Below are 20,667 nucleotides of genomic sequence, written 5' to 3' on the forward strand. Positions count from 1 at the left end.
ATAGAGACTAAAAAAATATAAAAAACACATGCATCTTTGGAAGAATTAGTGTGGCAGAGAGAAGAAAAAATTCAAACTATTAATTAAATTAGTATGATTAATACCCTTAGTCTGGTAGGAAAGTTATTTCCTCCATGAAACTAGAACAGAATTCTGTAAGAAAAAGAACATTCAGGAAACATAAACTCAACAGAAGAGTTGGAAAATAAAGGGGTTTTTTTGACAGCTCACAAAAATAGAACAAAAATATAGATAAGTGGGAAAGGAAAGATAAGGAAATTAGAAAACCAATACAAAAGATTTCACCTCAGAATATCAGTTCCAGAAAGAGGTAATAGAAAATGGAGGGAAGAAAATGAAATGAAATAATTCATGAAAGTTTCTTGGTATAGAATTGTATAAATTGTCCTCTTGGAAAGTCCCATCAAATGCCTTGCATACAATGGATAAAAATAGACCTGTGATGGGTTACAACACCATGACATTTTAGAAGATAATTACAAAGAAAAAGAAACGGTTCTATAATTTTCCAAAAGAGATAGAGCTGGAAAGAGGGACAGCACAACCACACACCAAGAGTAAGAATTACTTTGGGCTTCTCAATAAAACTGGAAGCAATAAGACTGTCAGTTTACCTTGCACATTTTTAAGGACGCTACTACAGGATATGATTATACCAGTATCTGTTCAGCGAGAATGCTGGTGAGCCCAACTCACTTTCTAATCCATTCTTGGTCTTGTCTCTGTTGGGTCAAGTTCCTGACTGCTGGATCTCCTGAATCATTTTACCCCATGGAAATATTCTTTGACCCCATACTACTAGAACCAGAGGAAAGCCATGATGAAACCCAAAGCAGAGAATTCTGTGCCATGTACTATATTTCTATGGCACATTTAGTACCCAGTCCATACTACAGCTGCCCAGAGGCTCAATGCTGTAAATCCTGTCTCTTTGTACTCACATTTTTCCAGAAGGGACTCTGGAATCTATCAAAGAAGCAGAAGCTGACAGTGTCTTAAGGGTTCTGTTTTGGTGACCTTTCCCTGGGATTTTTATCATTCCATGCACAGAGAAGTAGTGTCCTGACTTCTTCATGAGAAGGTCAATCAAGCCAGCTAATACAGCACATTTTGTAACTTGTCACTTGTTACCGGTGTCAGAATGAGCATACAGTGCCTGAAGTTCTTTTCTACTTGAGTAATAATGGCTAACAACTGGAGAGCATTGACTGTGAGCCTGACCTTATTCTGAGACCTTTGCAAATGCAACTTTACCTCCTTGTTAGAGATAATACAGATAATAGTAAATGTGATTATCAGTGAGATTTCTCTGTGCCTTTATCATAAATGACACCTTTTGCTAGCTCTGTCAACTTTGAGAGACATTGAGAGCTGGATACAGATCTTTCCCAGGTCAATCAGGGAAAGAAATGAACATTGATAATTTCAAATGCTACCCGTTGATTTCACTTCTCTATTGTCTTCTTTATATTTCTTTGCTTACATTGTATTTTCTAACTCCAATATTTTGCAACCCCTCTTAATACCTCACTGTGGGGATTAAATTTCAACATGAGTCTTGGTGGGGACATTTAAACAATAGAACATGGCATGCTCTTCTGTCATCGGTAGCACGACAGACATCACTAAAAGACAAGCCTGTGGAGACCTATTTCACTGACCAAGCAGAATCAAAGGTTTTGCCCCAACCAGCAAATGTGAAATGTATCTTGAGGCCCCTGGTTCTGGTGCGATGTCATATGAAGTGAATTACCAGGGCTCAGAGTCTGGATGTGAAAGAAACCGCGGTGGAGTCTGTTGGAACAGCAGCAGAACCCCAGCCAACCCGAATAGTTGAGAAGTCCTTCTGCAAGCAGTCCAAATGCATCTCTTGTTTCTGAGTTGTGCCTTTATGCTACAACCACACAATGCCATGTAAACAGGAAAATGGCAAAAACTTTCTCAGTTCAAGTCAGCTCTGGGAACTGAAGATCTTTCCAGAAAACCTATTAAGTTGGGTGTGTGCACAGGTATTTCAGAACTCATCCGGCTCTAATTAAAACTCATATTTCCAGTCTCTGTTCACCCAAACAATGTGGAGTCAAACCACAAGAAAATCTGTTATCACTCAAATTGGTACATATTTTTCATACAACTAAAATGTTATATAAAATCATGAACTGTTAAATATAAAAGTAAAAATCAAATGCAGACATCAGTTCCATGCTAGTCTCACCTTCCAGAAGATGTGAGCTGCGAGTCACAGCTGCACACGGAGGGCACCAGCCTTGAGATCAAAGCCTGTTATGCTGGAGGAAGTATTCATGTAAGCCCTGTCCACAGACTGCTCATTGTGCCCTCCCATGTCCTCATTCACTCCAGCATTGTAAAAAGTTATTTGTTTCAATGATGTTTTAAAGTGCTCTGTGCAATTAAGTTTTAAAGCAAGGGGGCTAGTTTTCCTTCGGTGTATATATGAAACTCACAAAAAATTTAAAAGTCCTTGACTGTTCTGGGAGAAGTGGGAGGATTAAAAAGAGGAAAATTTTTGAAAGGAACAAACACTTCAAAAAGTTAAACCTGAGGTGTTTTTCCCCCCTATAATATTAAAAATTTCTTTATAGTCGGAAAAAGTCAATAGATCAAAAAACATATAACCAAACAATATTGTATATCATTTCCATATTCACTTGTATCCAATTTGCATCTCACTTTTTAAGGAAACCACTGCTTTTAAGAATAATTGTCACAAAAGACTGCAAACCACCTTCACCTGGCTCCGTGTGTTCCTGATTTGAAAACATGTGCTATTCTTCATCTCTTAGCTGCCCACCAAATTCAGGATTTTGTACAAAGTTTCTGTTATGTGAATGTTTCTGTTAGTTTTAAAGCATTCCATGGAGTGCCCTAGTTTTCTTGGGAAGCTCTTAGAAAAATAAAAGCATATTCTGGAGTCTGATTCCAAACCAAGACACATATATAGTGCATATTGTTGTGATGGTGGTTTGGGATAGTAGTGTATCCTTATTCAATTTGTAAGACAGCATTAGATGCACACCCTCTGGGTGCAGAGCAAAGAAAGATTAATCATTGACAAGGAAATAAAATTCAGGAAAAACAATGAATTCAGACTCAACAGAAAAACCAAAAGAGCATCCTGGGAGTGCTTCTCAAATATCAAGTTGTTCATACCCTGGGCACACAGAAAATTCTAAACTTCTAACTCTATACCCTTAATTGAGAATGTCCCTGGCTAAGTAAAATGGGCAGAATATTCACCAGTAAAGAATAAATCACAGTGTCTGGCACATAGTAAACCTGGTAGCTAATAAAATCATTTCATGTTATCCAAACATTAAGTAACCTGTGGGCTTGATGCCATGGAGACACTAAGCAAAGCTGAAGGAAGTGACTCTCCCTGCCCACCATGTGCACCATGCTAAGCCACATACTTCCTCCTTGTGTCTGCTTCTTTTCTACTATGTTTACAGTCCCCCATAGTTTAGGCCTTTAAACAGTGAACTGCTGGGCTCCATTGGTCTAGATGTTAGGCTAAAAATTCACTAACCACCTTATGTAATACAGAATGAAGCCTCACAGTAAATATAAGAAATTTAGGCAAATAAATTACCCCAAAGAGCAGTAGTCCTTCTGGTACATTCAGTATTAGAATTTGTCAGGTAAAAGGAAAATTCACTTATGAGTCTTAAAAAGGGCACCTGCATTGATTAAGCATTTTCTTCTAAAAAGAAGAACATGAATGCTCAGAGATGCTCTCTTGAACACCCTTACCTGGCTGACTGACTCCTGGAACAGCCAACCTGCTGCAGGCTGTCCAGGCTCAGTTTATTGACTGATGCAATGTGAAATTATGACTGGCATCAAGCATCTGGGAATGAAGACAACTATTCTTGGAAAGCCCAAGGGGGATCAGAGAGCAACAACCTGGTCTGAGGGAGTATAGGCAAAATGGATATTTGGTTTTGAAAGGCATCAGATCAAGGGGTTCCTTTCTAAGGAAGCACTGCAGGGCAGCCACAGCTGATGCCCAGAGAAGCCTGGGTCACTGGAACCCAAGGGGGGCTGGCGCTGGAACAAGTGTCGACAGGAGCTAGACTGTCCCCAGAGCCAAAATTCCTCCTTCCTCATTCCTCCCAACCTAACCAGGACTGGCCTCCAGAAAATCAGTGCCAGATCCAGACTTTGGAACTGATGAAATAATCACCATGAGAACAAATACCATGTATGGATTTCTTGCTTTGTATTGGACACTGGTTCAAATGCATAGCCTGTGTGAAGCCAGGCTACCTCATGGTCTAGGACTGGACCATGAAGTCAGAGAAACAAAAGCCTGGCAACCAAGTAGTAACTAAAAATAATTTTAATCCCAATTTTGCTCTCTCTTGAAAAGAGAGCAGAAGATTATATACTGTTGAACTTCTTCAAGATCTTTCTTTTATATCATCATTTTATCTCTCTTACCTCAAAATAAGCTCCCTATTCCGAATTTCAAATTCTGTCTTCAAAACAGGATGGAAATTGTTCCCTTTTTCCCCTTTACTCGCCTCCTTCCCTTTCTGTTGTTCTTTTCTCTTCCACAAGGACTCCTCTACCCTAGCCCCGCCTGGGCTTCTCCATGCTTCCCTCTCACAACACTGCAAGCTTGGTCAGCATACCACTCAGGGAACAATCAGACAAAATAGAAAGGGAACAATCAAATGATGTAGACAGGAAAAGCACATGATTACAGGTGTTCAATCACCTACAAACATGTTTGAATTACTTCATTTATCTTCACAATGACCCTCACAGAGAGATAATTCCACTAGACATATGAAAAGATATGGTTAAGAGGAATAGTTGGGATATAACTCCAAGATGCCGTGACCGTGACCTCAAAGCCCACACTACTACTGTTTGACCTGGACTCTAAAAAGGAGATGAATTATCTTGTTCTCATCTAAGATAGATAGGGTTTCCCACGAGGACTCTGTTTTACTCTTCCTAGATTTAAAAAGCAATGACAAAACTATCCTAGGGGAGAACAGGGACCAGAGCAGAAGCTAGATGAACTGGCCCTATAAAATAGACTTCTATAACTGCTATAACTGCTATAGCTGGCAATCTGTTTTCCTCCAATTAACTGAGCAACAAATAGAGTACAGTTGGAGAAAAGATTATTATAGTTTAGATATAAGGTGTCCCCTGAAAGCTGATGATTAGATTCTGAGAACCATAACTTAATCCATGGATTAATCCACTTCATGAATTAATAATTTGAAAGGGTGATAACCATAGACTGGTCAGTGTGGGGAGCCATCTGTGACTAGCAAAATCAGGCTTGGTGAGCTGTCAGACACGGAAGTCTGGTTTTCAGGAACTAGCAATCATTGAGAGATTGTTCCAGATGGCCTGAGGCACGTGGTATCCTGTACAGAGTTCCTCACCACCTGAGTTTGCATGTCCTGGATGTGTCACGTGACCTGCTGGAGCAAAATGACTTCCTTAACTCTACCCATCCTGTTCCTCATAGAAGAAGCTCCTCCTGGTCCCCCTTTTACCTGTACGACTATAAATAAAGGACAGGTGGGTTCTTACATTATTAATATTATTAGAGCCAGATTAGTATGACTCATTAGGTCATGCCCCTGCTTCAAAGGATAATTGTCTCCTGTGGTTCTTCTATTAAATACGTTTCTTAGTGATTAATTTACAGCCAGCCCATCCCTCTGACAGAAACCCTTTCCCTCACCCACACTGGATGTAAAAGAAACTTGATAGGTGGATTATGACTGGGAAAAGCAGGTCACTGGGGCACGCCTTTGGGGTTTATATTGTCTTTGGTGCCTTGCTTTCTCTCTCTCTCTGCTTCCTGGCTGTCATGACCTGAACAGCTTTCACATGTCACACCCTTCCACCATGATGTTCTACCTTACCTCCAGCTTGGAGCAATGAAGTGGGTCAACCATGGACAGAACCTCTGAAACTATGAACTTTTCCTTTTCACAATTGTTCTTGTCAAGTATACAAACACACAGATTATTTCCACATCCCATTTGCCTGTGAAAATCCGTAGAACATGAAACCCTCTAATCCAGGGCCAAGAAAAATCCACAGGTAACTGAGGTTCATTGTGATAAGTCGGCTATAACAATACAATTAATATAGGAATAAATATTGTCAGTTAAAATGATTTAGAATATTGGGAGAGTCTTACTATTATATTTTATAATACAAAGGAATCAGTGAGGGAACTCAAGTCTTCATGAATATCTACTTGGGAAGAGATGGGAGAAAATAAGTCATATAAAGGGAAATTATTAGTAAGTTTTTAAAATCCTCAAGAGTTTATATAATTTACCAAGAAATTGGTTAGAGTATTTTGGGTTTTTTGTTTGTTTGTTGTGCTGGGAATTGAACACAGGGCCTTTTCATGCAAAAACATACTTTACCACTAAACTATAATCCTTGCCCTGGAACATTTTGTTCTGATATAAGAAATACTTTAAAGATTGGAAAGCAGAAATTTAAAAATAACCACTTCTGGGAACAGAGATGTGTTATTATTTGGCTTCTCTGACATCAAGGCTGGAACTGCTCATTTTTAATGATTAATAATGATGAGGAAGAGTGAAATCTCCAGGTTTATAGCTAACACTCAGTACTCAAGGATAATGAGGATTACAGTGGTGGAGGTGGGCATAAATAAGCAGTAAAAGATGTGTAAGGATGAATAAAGCAGAGGATGAAGTACACCTAAAGTTAACATAATTATATCTGTTTTTAAAACTTTATAGCAAAGTGAGGTATAAACCAATAAATGATGAAAATATTAAACTTTAGTTCATGAGTTAAAAGCTGCAAGCTAGGAAAAAGATTTTAAGTGTAAGTTTCTATACACAGATATCTAAGTCATGTCAAAGGGTGACCAAGGAGAGCTGCCCATTCTGTTCTTCCTTCCCATTATCATTGCCTCTTCCTGAAGAGAAAGAGAGGTGGAGAATAAGAATGTATAAGTGTGTTTATGTGTGTATGTGTGTGTGCATGTTGTGTGCATGTGTGTGTATGTATATGTGTGTGTGTGTGTATTTATGTTTGCATAATAACCTTATTCTGACCTACATTCCCATGCACACAACCTGGACTTGGTCAATACTTTATGAAATATTAAATTGGTAATATTCTATTCTTAGACTAGAAAGTCCTAATTTCACCTTCTTCTCATGGTAAAGTAAAATTGTTTTCCTGCTTCACTGAGGTCTCTCTTCCTAATTATCTTAGATTATAAGTAGTCTAATGCTTTTACTTTCTTTCCAGCCCAACACAGACCATATGGTTCTTCAAATGAATTACAATCCTATAATCTATTTCCCCTATCCTATACCAAGGTCGTTGAGTGATGTGGAGAAAATAATGCAAAATTCACTCAGAATGAGCTTTCCCAAACTGCCCATTTCTGTGCTTTAGAATAAAATATAATTGACTTTAAGAATCCACAGGAAATTGGTTCAAGGACCCCCAGCAAATATTGAAATTCACAGATGCTGAAGCACTATATGCAAATGGTGTAGTATTTTCATGTAATGTACACATATCCTTCAATACACCTTAAATTATATCTAGATTATTTATATTACCAAATATAATATAAATATATAAGTAGTTGGTATTATATTACTTAGGGAATATTGACAAGAAAAAAAAAGTCTGTACATGTTTAGTACACTTCTTTTTTTTTCAAATAGTTTTTGATCCACTGTTAGTTTACTCTGTGGATGTAGAACCCATGGACACACAGGGCAGTTTATTTCTGTTGAATCTCAGGGGACTGTTCAAATTTTGTTTCTCTGTGTTTTTACCTGTTATAGGTGACTTTTCACAATTTAGAAAATTACTTTGGATTCACTATGAGTGATAAATTACAGACAATTAATTAAGTGCCTAAGACAGGATGCAAGAACAATGAGAAGTTGCTATAGACTTTACAGGGGGGTGACAATGGCAATTGATATGAATGACTTTCAAAAATATGTAAGGCAGTTGGATCACAAGGATATGGTAATTACTGAGAAGAAATAGGAGAGATGAGGGTAGAAGTGAATATGAGAGAGGATTTCTGGCGTGAACAACTAGGTGGTGATATCTGTTGATATTGATATGGAAAAATAATGAGAGGGACCCATGTTTAGACAGAAAAATTAAATTTCTTTCAGAGTATATCAAGTTTGAGATGACTGTGAGACTTCCAAGTAGAGATGTCTAAGGAGCATTAGTTATGAAGTGAATCATTTGAAAGAGTTCTGAGGCAAAGAGATAAATTTAGAAGATTGTTTCATATGAATGATATTCAAATTTATGTAGTAAAAGAAATCATCCAGGGAGAGAGAACAAAATGAAAATTGGAAGAGGAATTGTTCTGAGTAACTTTAACAAATTATGTATGAGAGGAAGAGGAAGAGACACTGATGAAGATTGAGAAGAAGAGAAGAGTGGATAGGAAGAAAACCAGGAGAGTAGGGTGTAGGATGCTAGGGACTGGGCTGGGGATCTAGGTGAGTGGTAAAACACATGCTCAACATGTGTGAAATCCTGGGTTTCAGTGCAGCACTGTGAAAAAAAGTTTAAAAACCAATCACAAAGTATATTTCAAAAAGGAGAAAGTGGTCAGTGATATTAAATGCTGTTAAGGGATCAAATAAGATAAAAACTCAGAAGTAGCCATTCCTTTTATTTATTTATTTATTTGGGGGTGGGTACCAGGGATTGAACTTTAGGGACACTCAGCCACTGAGCCACATCCCCAGCACTATTTTGTATTTTATTTAGACACAGGGTCTCACTGAGTTGCTTACTTGTGCTAAGACTGACTTTGAACTCAGGATCCTCCTGCCTCAGCCTCCTGAGCCGCTGGGATTACAGGTGTGCATCACCCTGCCCAGCCTCCATTCCTTTTAACAACATGGTAATTACTGATGATCTCTCAGAGCACCTTTTCATTGGAAAACTAAGGGCTAAAGCCAGTCTGTAGTGAGTTGAATAGAATTTAAGGATGAAGATAGTACAGACAATTCTTAAAAGAAGTTTGACTATGAAATGGGGGTGAAAATAGTATCATTTTGTTTTGTTTTTAACGTAAAAATGTACATTTAAATGATATGGAAAAGAGTCATTAGGGAGGGAGAGGGTAAAGTAAGAAGAAAGGGAGTGCTTGGTACTAAAATGTGCCAAGGAGAGAGAGACTGGATGGAAAACAGAGGTGGAATGGCAGCCTTTGTATAGGAGAGAGACATCTGTTATAGCTGCAAGGAAGGAGGAAAAAACATGTGCTAAGATGTTTGGTTGAGTTTTGGTTAGAGTAGTTCCTGTCCAGTCGTTTCCATCAAGTTTGAGATGGTGCCCTTAGAGGTCATCTGCTGAGAATAGGGGTTGGATGGAAGCATTAGAGACTGGAGGAAACAAAGGAGATTTAAAGTAGACATTGAAAAGAGTGAGAACGTTACCTGATTAGAAAGAGACATATTTAGATTGCTGGGTAATGATAAATGCAGTTGCTGTTGAATATCCAGTAGATTCATTTGCCTATTGTTTGCATATTGCCTTCAGAAAGTCTCAGTTATTGGTGAAGACATGAGGAAGTCAGAGTCGGATTCCTGTACCATTATGGTTTTCCTGCATGGATGTCATAAATAGGTTTAAGGAACTTGTAAGGGAATTACTGAGGAGATGGACTATGGAATCTGAGCTGGTTATGGAGGAAACAAAGAAGAAGACTATTAAAGTAAAAGTACAAGTGGACCAAAGTACATGGTCATGATGAGAATAAACAAGAATGTTAAATAGTCAGATCATAAGGGTAAGGGAAGACATGTGGTCAGAGAGCTTGGAAGTGGACTGTTGCGTGTGATGAAAAATAAGGACCAGGGTGTGAGCCTGGAGTGAGACCAGTGGTGAATATCAGTGACAATTAGAGGTGAAGGAACGGAGAAGCCAGACATCCTTCAGGGCCCCAATTTGATCAAGATGTGTTCGTGTAAAACCTTCTAAGTGTTTTACATTTTTTCCTTTCTTATTTAACCCATTTTGTCTCATTAGTCCAGATGTGAAACACCTATAAAAACTTAAATTAAGCAACAAATTGATGACTTATAGTAACTTTTAAATAATATTTAAATATTTATTATGTTTGAAAAATTAAAAACTTAGAACTTAATGGATTCATTCATTAATCCACCTAGAGTTGACTTTTTTTTTTTTTTTGGGTGCTGAGGATCGAACCCAGGGCCTTATGCTTACAAGGCAAACATTCTACCAACGGAGCTATCTCCCCAGCCCTGGAGTTGATATTTATGTATAAAGTAAGATTACTATTTTTAGTCTCATCAGAATAAGCAATAAGCAATATTTCTTGGGTTATTTATTGAATAGTTACTAAGTTCTTAAATAGTTTTTGAATTCCTTCTTTCCTCATTATCCTTATCCTTTATTAAATCCTTATCACATTTAGCAAGGTAATACCTTTCAGTATCTTCTCTCAGTAGTCCATATTCCATAAGTTTCTATAAAAGTTATTTTGTAGAACATAAATATGACCCTGTCACTCTCCTTATTAAAGTATTTAAATCACTTCCTTTTATTACTAGAGAATAAAAGCCAAACTCCTACATATGGCATATGTACGTCACAATATTTCTCTTTATTATATTTCTTTACTTTTCATGTCATATGCATTTTCTGGCATCATCCATATCTGTACCCAACTGGTACTATATAGAAAATATATTATTGAAATTAATCTTTTTTAGCCTTTATCAGAACTAATAATAAGAACCAGAGTTGCTAGATTTTAAAAGTTGTAATTTGGCATTTACTTGGTATCTACTGTGTACTCTAAGTACTATATGATCTTAAAAGTTTAAGCATTTATAATCTAAAGGACAGAAAGCATTAACTCAAATATTTGTTAGAAAGGGTATAACAATGGGCATTAGAGTAAACTCCTGTGAGAGTTCTGAGAAAGAAGAAATGACATTTTTGTTTGATGGAAATCTGTGATGGCTTTGTGGAAATGTCGACTCATCCATCTTCAAAGATGGATAAAATGAAGAAAGAGATGAGTTGGGTGGGCGCTTTACATAGAGGGACGGCATCAATAAAGGCAAAACAAATGGGGAAGTATGACCTTGCAGTACCTGACAGAGCAGGAGAAAGATGAAAAGCTGGAAAAGCAAATTGAGGCTTAAATATATAAATTCTCTAAGGATATATTAATAAATTAGGCTCTAGATTTTTGGCAATGGGAGTCCTTATTAAGGGATTGATATAATAAAAAAATACCATGATTAGATGGACTGGAATTCAGAGAGATTAAATCTAAGAGGATGCACTAAGAGTCTAGGGGTGGTATGCTATTGGTTGTTTTGGGAGGTGAAAAAGCCAGAAAGTATGCAAAAGAAATTTCAGGAGCAGAACCCATTCTAGTAAGGCCCAAAGTAACCATCTAGCTCAGCTCCAAAAAACATAAAAGGTGAGAATTACATGATGAATTCCTACATCTGATCAAGCATCATGTTACATTTGCATTTGCCTAAATGGCATTTCTTATGCTCTTTTTGGTGGCTTTTAAAAATATTTACTGTTTAAAATTATTTTTATAAAGTAATTTTATGTCTTTAGATTAATGGTTTTATTCTTGTTTCCCTTCTCTTCCTCCTCTATTACATACGACAGCTGCTACTGGATATGGTTGGGTCCCCTGATCAGGAGCTCCAGGAAGCTGCAGCTGGCTGTATATCCAACATCCGCAGGTTGGCCCTTGCTACAGAAAAGGCACGATACACTTGAAACTTGAAGAGTTTCTTGCCATGACAAGATATCAAGTTTTATATAACTCAGAACATGTCACTCCCATGGCCAAGAAGCCTAAATTGGGAAACATTGATTAACAAATCTTGTAAACAGTCTAAAAGAAAACATACACATTAGAAATTCAAATGGTACTGTATATGAAAATCACATGGGTGTTTTTGTTCTATTTAATGTTTTAGGGATATGCCATGTAATGAAATGTAAAGCCAACAAATTTGTGATAATTTTCCAAGAACTTGGAATATGTGTAAATAGTATATATGTAACCAGTCTATATATATATATACATATATATATATATATATAGACACATATCTTTTGATGATGCTTTTGTATTTGTGGAGATTTTAATAAAGAATATGGCTTCCCCAGTATGCAGTTTTATAGTTGCTCACGAGTGTCTTTAGAATTCCCTTTCTGTTAAACCTATCTAAGAGTCCTGTCATAATGGTTTTGTCTGTTTGAACACTTGCAACCCACGGGAGAGTTCTGAGGAGATGTGCTGATTTCACAAACGGTTATTAAATGGAATTTAGAGTTAAGCAGCTGGACTTAGAGAGATCATCCTGAGGTCATCCCAGACTTCTCCTGAATACTATCAAACATCTGAGAAGATAATGTATAACTGTCACCATATCAGATAATTCAAATCACAAGAACATAAGCAATGAGTTCGTCTTTATTCTTCAATGTACAGAGCATAAACAATTGTGTTTTATTTCCCTCACAGGGTTTCACCAACACTTTTATTGAAAGAAATTAATTTATGCTGATGTGAGGATAATATTATTACACATAAAATTGCTTTGCATTTCTGAACTTGTTTTCAGCACACAAAGTACTTTTTAGAAAGTGGCTACAAAGGATTAATAGCATTTTATCAGGTTAAAAAACATTAGAATCCACTTAAAACCATCACATATGTAACCTCAGTGTGCTGAAATGTTTGGGAACTGACTGTTCTGAGCACCTAATAGCCAGAAAAATAACTTTGTATGCATCAACTGGGCAAGCTGACAATCTCAGTTAATGCTTTAAAGAGCAGGCAAGGCAGTTTTATAGAAAAATATTAGGTACTGTATATGTTTGTCATAATTTGGAGAAGATCATAAAATTAATTGAATTAAATGTAAATAATTTGTACAAAATGAAAAGCCTGTACAGGATGGAAATTATACTAGTGATAGATGCTCCAATAAAAAGATAAAGCACTTCTGAGAATTTTAAGGTTTCATAAAATAACCATTCATCTCACTGCTTTTTAAAGGAGGCTTTGAAAGAGGATAATATGAACAAGGAAATGGTATTAATGCTAAGAATTAAATTTTAAAAATAGAGTAAATCTGTTAGCTTCCAACAGTAAATATTTCTGTTAATGTCACCATTTAGCTTTGTTTCACAACCTTAAAAATACATCTAGAAACCATGGATTATGATAGCTACAAGAAATGAATTAATATGTAATGATTCTATTATTATTAAAGGAAGCTTCTACCACTGTCTTCAGATTTTAAAATACTCTTATATTACTGGTTCTTGAAAGTGAAAGGAAACCACAGGAAAAACACAGCAAACAACAAAAGCAACCCTATGGGCGTTGGAGGGAAAGCACTGATATTTTTACAGTGTGCTGGATGGAAGGAGACGGGGTTTCTGTTTTTATGGTTAGTAAATGCATAAAATAAATGCAACAGCGCTATTATAAAAGAAACTAACCGCTTGGAAACAGAAAATTACCATGAAGATTATATTGCATTTCGAAGGAAGAATTTTAAAATAATTCTCTAACACCAAAAAGTAGTATCTTTAGAGTGAACAATGGAGAAGTACAATTTAAAGATCATTTGTGACTTATTTCTGTGAAATGGCATAATGGAAAACTCTGATCTTACTTGAAAATATCGAAGCCAGTGGAAGCACCCACAGCTTTCAGAGGATGTAGAAATGGATGATCACAACATTGTTCTGCACTACATGCTGTCAGAGTACTCATTTTTTTTTCATTTGTTTTCATGTGAGGGTTTTCTTTATATTTATTTTGTGCTATTTAAGGTCAAGGACCTTAATTCTTTATAAGTTTTCAGTGACAAGTTTCTTTCTTATACTTCATTTCCCCCGCCCCACCCCAGGGAATATAATATATTCTCTTGGTAATAGATACCTGTTTCATTTTGAAGCGGGGAAGGATTTTAAGGTGGATGGAATTTTAAACAGACCTCCCAGTAGATCTCCCAATCTCTTTAGTTGTAAGGTTTCCTTGTAGAAATCCTTGTCATGATCCTCGTGTCATTCACAGTCAGAATGCCTTGCACTGAAAAGCAACAGTTTATTTCTTTTTAAAACTTTTTCTAGCTTTTTAAAGTGAATGGAAGGTTAGTTTTCTTAAGGCTTGGCATTGTGGATCCTGTTATTTTGAACTCTGATTTTACATCTCTAGGGCCTTCACATGGAACTGATTCCACATGATTAAAAATATTTGGAAAACTGATTTCCATGTAGGAACATGAGAATCTCGGTTGTTGATACACACACAACCAAGAGCAGTGACTAAATCCTTTCATTTTCCTGTACGTAATGGGATTAGGTTTACAAGGTAAAACTTCCCAGTACAACTAATTTAAGATGTTTAATTCCATTTCATGAAGATTTGAGAATGGAATAGACTATGTCCATTCCTGCAATTCAATGAAAACATTAAGAAAACCTACTTATTTAAAGGTCTGACAACTTTAAATGCATTATATGCCCAAATAACCAATGGTCCACATGTCCTTACGTGTAAAATGGGAAAATCTCTGCCTAAATGAGACTGAAATAGAAAGGGAACTAAGTTTTATACAATGCTACTTTATACAGGCACAGTGTTAGGTACTTTTGATCTCACTTTAAAATACAGGAGAACTGACAAAATAGATACCCTCATCTCATTCTGCAAGGATAATTTGGCAGTGCATATGAAAAGTTTTATTACTTTTTGTGCTTTTTGGATTATGTCCAGAAATTTATCTGTAATGGTGTTCCCTATTTCTATGGTTTAGGTCTTAAATGTCCCCTAAAGGCCCATGTGTTAGAAGCATGCTTGGCATTATTGGGAAATGGTGGAAATTTAAGTGTGAGAGCAGGGAGTTGAGAATGATCTTTGGGTCATTGGGGAGTGTTCCCTCAAAGGAGATTATGGGACTGTGATCTCGCCCTTCTCTCTTTCACTTCCTGGCCTTGAGGTGAGTGTTTTGTTCTGCCAGGTGGCCTGCCATGATGGTACTGCCTTTCCACAGGTCCAAAGCAATGGGATCAATTGACTATGCCCTAAAAATTCCAAAACTGTGAGCCAAAGTAAACCTTTTAGCCAGTCCCAAAAAACCAAAGGCCATATGTACTCTGATGCTAACATACAATAAGGAGGGAGGAGAGAAGAATAGAAGTTCATTAGATTAGACAAAGGGGAATGAAGGGAAGGGAGAGGGATGGGAATAAGAAAGAATCTGACTGTATATGAATACACAACCAGAGTAACTACACATCATGTTCAACCACAAGAATGGGATCCTTATTAGGATAAGTTGTACTCCACGTGTATATAATATGTCAAAATATACTTCACTATCATGTATATCTAAAAAGAACAAAGAAAAAACTTTTATTTTTATAGTTTTATTATCTGTTACTTTTTATAGTGATAGGAGGCTAACACATGCATATCTTTTTTATAACAGTAGGAATCATAGGAAGACAGGTTAATTTAATTATGGTTCAACCACATAATGAAAACATGTTGTGGAGTAAGAGTTAACGTCAGGGAGCTTTTCAGAATATATTATTAAACTGCAAAGCAAGTTCCAAAGCAGTGTACATTATGCGAGTGTATTTTTAAAATTTATGCATTTAGCAAGGTAGTCAGAATGAGAGAGGGATGATTTTTGTTTCCTATTTTTCTCACTGGTATTTTGAATCTATTTTATAGTGAATATGAATTATTTTTTAAAAATTAAAAACAACATTCTCAATTAATTGTTATATTTTTGCCATTTAGAAACATCTAAGACAGACATTCTTCCTAACACTAGCTTTAAAAGAGAGAGGATCAGTTTACATATGGGCTGTACAACACATACATAAGATGAAAGAGATTTTGAAAATATGAGAAAAGTAACTTCAACATCTAACATACCATAAGAATGTTCTTAATCTATATTATACACATTTGAAATAGCTTTAAATTACAACTAATAATGGTATAGTATTATTGAGATATCCTGAAGTGGATCTTGTATAAATTCTGACCATTTCCTTATTTGGTTTTTGTCAGTTAAGTAGCTTAATTCTACTCTAAAACCATAGAAATTACATGAATGAAATAACTCATAGGATTATTTATAGATTGCTTCATACAATAGTGTTGTTTTGAGAAGAAAAGAATGATTCATACCCATCATTTGCTCCATCGTATATTACTAAGGCTATACATTTTTCCTTAGTAAATCTACTAGAAGTTCACTCATAACCAGATTATGACAACTTTCAAATAAATTCAATAGAGTTTCATAGACTTTAGTACTCCTTTAAAATGTCATGTTTTTCTCCTTTGTGCTATTTTTTTATGCTTGAGTTGTTAACGTTAATTTCATTTCATTCCAATATTTGTTTTCTCCATTCTAATCTCTGTGTCTCCAATTTATACTCCTGTTTTCTCTGACAAATGGTTATTACATTTTCTGGCTCTTAAACTATTTTATGCTTCAATTTCTGTAAATGCAAGATGTAAAGTTGATATTTCAATATGTTTCTGATGTGCAGTTGTCATGGCTGACTGGAAATTATGTAACAGATGGGATCCTTATACTCCCAATCCATTATTTTCAAATTTTCAAGTAAAAGTGAATTATTCTTTATTCAAGACAAATGGAAACTTTCCATTTGCCATTTCTTACTACCTTGATTTATTAGTTGATAAAAGACAAACTTTTACAAATTCTACTCTGAGTAAAGAAATCACATGAATTAATTATGTAATTCATCCATGATGTTCAGAGTCAAGATTTGTCATTATAGTTTAGATTTATGTCCTAATTCATTTTTATGATTAGAAAGATATATTAGTATGTATCAGTATGGTTCATATAGACTTCAATGATGGTTGGGTTACTCATGAAAAATAACTGTGTGTGTGTGTGTGAAAGAGAGAGAGAGAGAGAGAGAGGGAGGGAGGGAGAGTAAGTGTTCAAAGGAGCATAGATAGTTAAATGTAAAATCTTTCTCAGTATTGGAAAAAAATTTGACTTTTGCCAGTAGGTGAGTTACATTTGCAATTACAAATCTAAAACATCTGCAAAGACCAGGTGAATAATCCAAATGAGAGAAAAGACCTAGATATTAAAAAAAAACAATAATAGTGATGTAATTGCCAATTCACCTTTAGCCTCTATGTGTGGGTAACAAAAGTGGGAGGTGGAAACTAGACTGTGATGACTGGAAAATATGGACAAATTACTACTCACTGCTAGCTGGCTGTTGACAGATCTCTCAACTAGTCAGAGAAATTTACATTGTTTATGGTTTGGCTCCCAGTTACTAAATACGGCAACTATATTAGCCTGCTAGGGATGTTGTAACAGAATAAAATCTGAGAGACAAACAACAGAAGTGGATCTTCTCGCTGTTCTGGAGGCTAAAGTCCAAGATCAGGGTGCCAGCAAGTTGATTTCTGGTAAAACCTCTCTTCCTGGCTTCCAGAAAGCCATCTCTTCACCATAACGTCACCTGGACTTTTCTCCGTGTGTGCAGGTGAGTGATTCATTTCTGGTGTCTCTTCTTATAAGGACACCAGTCCTATTGGATTAGGGTCTCATCTATAGGAACTCATTTAACCTTAATTGCTTCCTGAAGAGTCCTGTCTACAAATATCATCAGTTGTGGGTTAGGATTTTGATATATGAATTTTGAGGACACAATACATAGCAGCTACTCAGCCAAAAGATTCAAAATGATTCTGTGAACCAGATAGGGCCCTTAGTTCACCAATCTGTAATGTCATCATCTTCATCTATTAGAATGAGAGTGTATTTGATAAAATCCTAATATTACCGTACCTAAAGGGGCCCGTAGTTGATCAATAAAAAACCAAAGAAATTAATTTGTGAAAAAGAGTACATCAAAACTATCTTGGACATTATAGATTCATGTTGTGATCTAAGCACTACAAAATGCAACCTTAAACAGGCTGGCTGTCCTGCATTCAGGCAGAGGATTGAAAAAATTTGAGTAAACAGATAATCATAATGGTAAATTAAGGGTCATAGAATCATAGAGCTGGCGACATCTTTAGGGCCAACTTCCTCCCCTCAATTTGGCAAACACCCGAACTACTCAGGACAAAAAGCTTATTTCTTCCAGAAGTTGTCTAGATATAGATGTTCCCATATCTAGATTGGACAGATTGGACCAAAGCCATAGAATGAAGGTGAAAAAAAAATACTTAAAAATTACTTTGAGAAATTTGAGCTTAATCTTACAGGCCAGTATTCCTGCATTCTGCATGAGGGCAAATTGGATACTTGTTAAAATGCAAAGTCTGATCCCACGCCAACCTTTTAAATGGGAATTTCTGGGGAGCCCAAACCTGTAAATTCCGCAGACTATACTCACTGGGTTTTGAGTATGGAAAGAAAAATCTACATAAGGGTTTCTAAAAGTTAATGTGGTAGGGGTACAAAGGAGAGGAAACAAGACCAAACAATATTTTGTTTATTGGACTTAGCATAGAGTTGTGGAGGGCTAAGACCAGGGAACAGGAATAGAAAGGAACAAGGATGGAAAAACAATGTGAAGAAAACTGGTATTACTGAGCGAGTATTAAAAGTAACCATCAATGTTGACCTCTTATGCCTTAAAGAGTTCACAACCATGAAATGAACTACACCTTCATGCTGTGATCCCAGGAAGCATCCCAGTACACCTCCAGAGTGTGCTATTCAACAGAAATATGAGTCAGTGTGTAATTTTAATTTTTATAGTAGCCATATTTTAAAAATTAAAACAGGTGAAATTAATTTTAATATATTTAACCTAATACATCTAAAATATTATCATCTAAACATTTCATCATAATAAAATTATTAATATTGTGTTTTCTTGTTGTACTGTGCTTGGAAACTGCTATGTATTTGAAACTTATAGCACAATTCGAATGAGTCACATTTCAAGTGCTCAGCAGTCTCATAAATAGCCTGTGGGTATTGCACTGGACAAATCTTAGTCTACCCACTCAGGTAGATTAAGGGCTTTCCTCCATCAACACATTTGCTTCAATTTACATGAATTTTCACTATTTCCTTGGATTTTGTTGAGTCATCAGCCTTTTTGTCTCAGGGCCTTTTCTCCTGTTGGCAAATCTCTCAGTCATGCTTTCTATTAGCATGATGGTTTTTAAAATTCGATTTTGTATGACTTTAAATACAATTCATCTTCAAGAATGTAATTATATTGGGGGCATATTTTTATATTTGGAAATTTATTTTTAATCACAGTAAATATATATAACATGAAATTTACAATTTAAAAATTTTTTAAATGTAAAATTCAGTGGCATTAAGAATATTCACATTGTGGTGCAAACAATGCCACTATCCATCTCCAGAATTTTTTCATCATCCCAACCTGAAGCTCCCAATCCACTAATTAAGCTACTTCCAATTTCCCCTCCCCTCTAACCCCTGGTAACCACTACTTTCTGTCTCTGAATTTGCCTATTCCAGATACTTCACACAAATTGAGTTGCAGTATTTGTTCTTTTGTGTCTGGCATATTTCACTTAGCCCAATGTCTTCAAGATTTATCAGTGTTCAGGCAAATTAATATTGTTAAAATGACCATACTACCAAAAGCAATAAACAGATGAATTCAATCTCCATCAAACACCAATGGCATTCTTCACAGAACTAGAGAAAAAAAAAGTACTAAAATTCATTTGGAAGAATAAAAGATGCAAAATAGTCAAAGCAATACTAAGCTGAAAAAGCAATGCTGGAGGCATCACAATACTGGGCTAGAAATCATACTACAGAGCTATAGTAACAAAAACTGCATGGCACTAGTGTAAAAACAGACACATAGACCAATGGTAAAAAATAGAAGACAGAGGCAAATCCACACATCCATAATCATCTCATCCTTGACAAAGGTGCCAAGAACATAAATTGGAGAAAAGACAGCCATTTTAATGAATGGTGCTGGGAAAACTGGTTATCCACATGTAGAAGAATGAAACTAGATCCTTATCCCTCATGCTGCACAAAAATCAACTTCAAATGGATCAAAGACCTAGGAATTAAATCATAAACAATGCAACTCCTAGAAGAAAACAGGATCAGCACTCCCGCATATAGACAAAGGCAACAACTTTCTCAGTAGAAACCCTATAGCTCAGGAAATAATGCCAAGAGTTAATAAATGGAGTGACATCAAATTAAAAAGCTTCTGCACAGCAAAGAAAACAGGAATGTGAAAAGATACTCTACAGAATGGGGAAAAAATTTTGTTAGCTACAGAGGATTCTATTCTTACAGAGGATTAATATCTAGACTATATAAAGAGCTCAAAAAAATCACAAACAACCCATTTAATGAATGGGCAAATAAACAGACACTTCTCAAAAGAAGAAATGCATTTGGTCAACAAAACTACACTGAGATTTCATCTCATACAAGTGAGAATGGCAATCATCAAGAATATAAACAATAATAAAAATGCTGGACAGGATGTGGAGAAAAAGGAATGCTTTTACACTGTTTGTGGGGTTGTAAATTA

At 36.0% G+C, this 20,667-nt stretch overlaps 1 protein-coding gene across 4 annotated transcripts in view; it reads left to right on the plus strand.

Annotated features, from left to right (window-relative positions):
* The window catches only part of ODAD2 (outer dynein arm docking complex subunit 2), a 176,317-nt gene extending 164,058 nt beyond the window's left edge, over window positions 1–12,259 (plus strand). For 2 of the 4 annotated variants that reach the window (XM_079106905.1, XM_079106906.1), the window contains one exon: window positions 11,728–12,259. In XM_079106905.1, the coding sequence (XP_078963031.1) occupies window positions 11,728–11,841 (114 nt within the window). In that variant the 3' untranslated portion in view covers window positions 11,842–12,259. The remainder of the gene's footprint in view (window positions 1–11,727) is intronic. The other 2 variants (XM_079106903.1, XM_079106904.1) reach the window with 2 other exon arrangements.
* Window positions 12,260–20,667: the final 8,408 nt, after the last annotated feature.

This window comes from Sciurus vulgaris (assembly GCF_902686455.1).
Source record: "Sciurus vulgaris genome assembly, chromosome: 12".
NCBI lineage: Eukaryota > Metazoa > Chordata > Mammalia > Rodentia > Sciuridae > Sciurus > Sciurus vulgaris.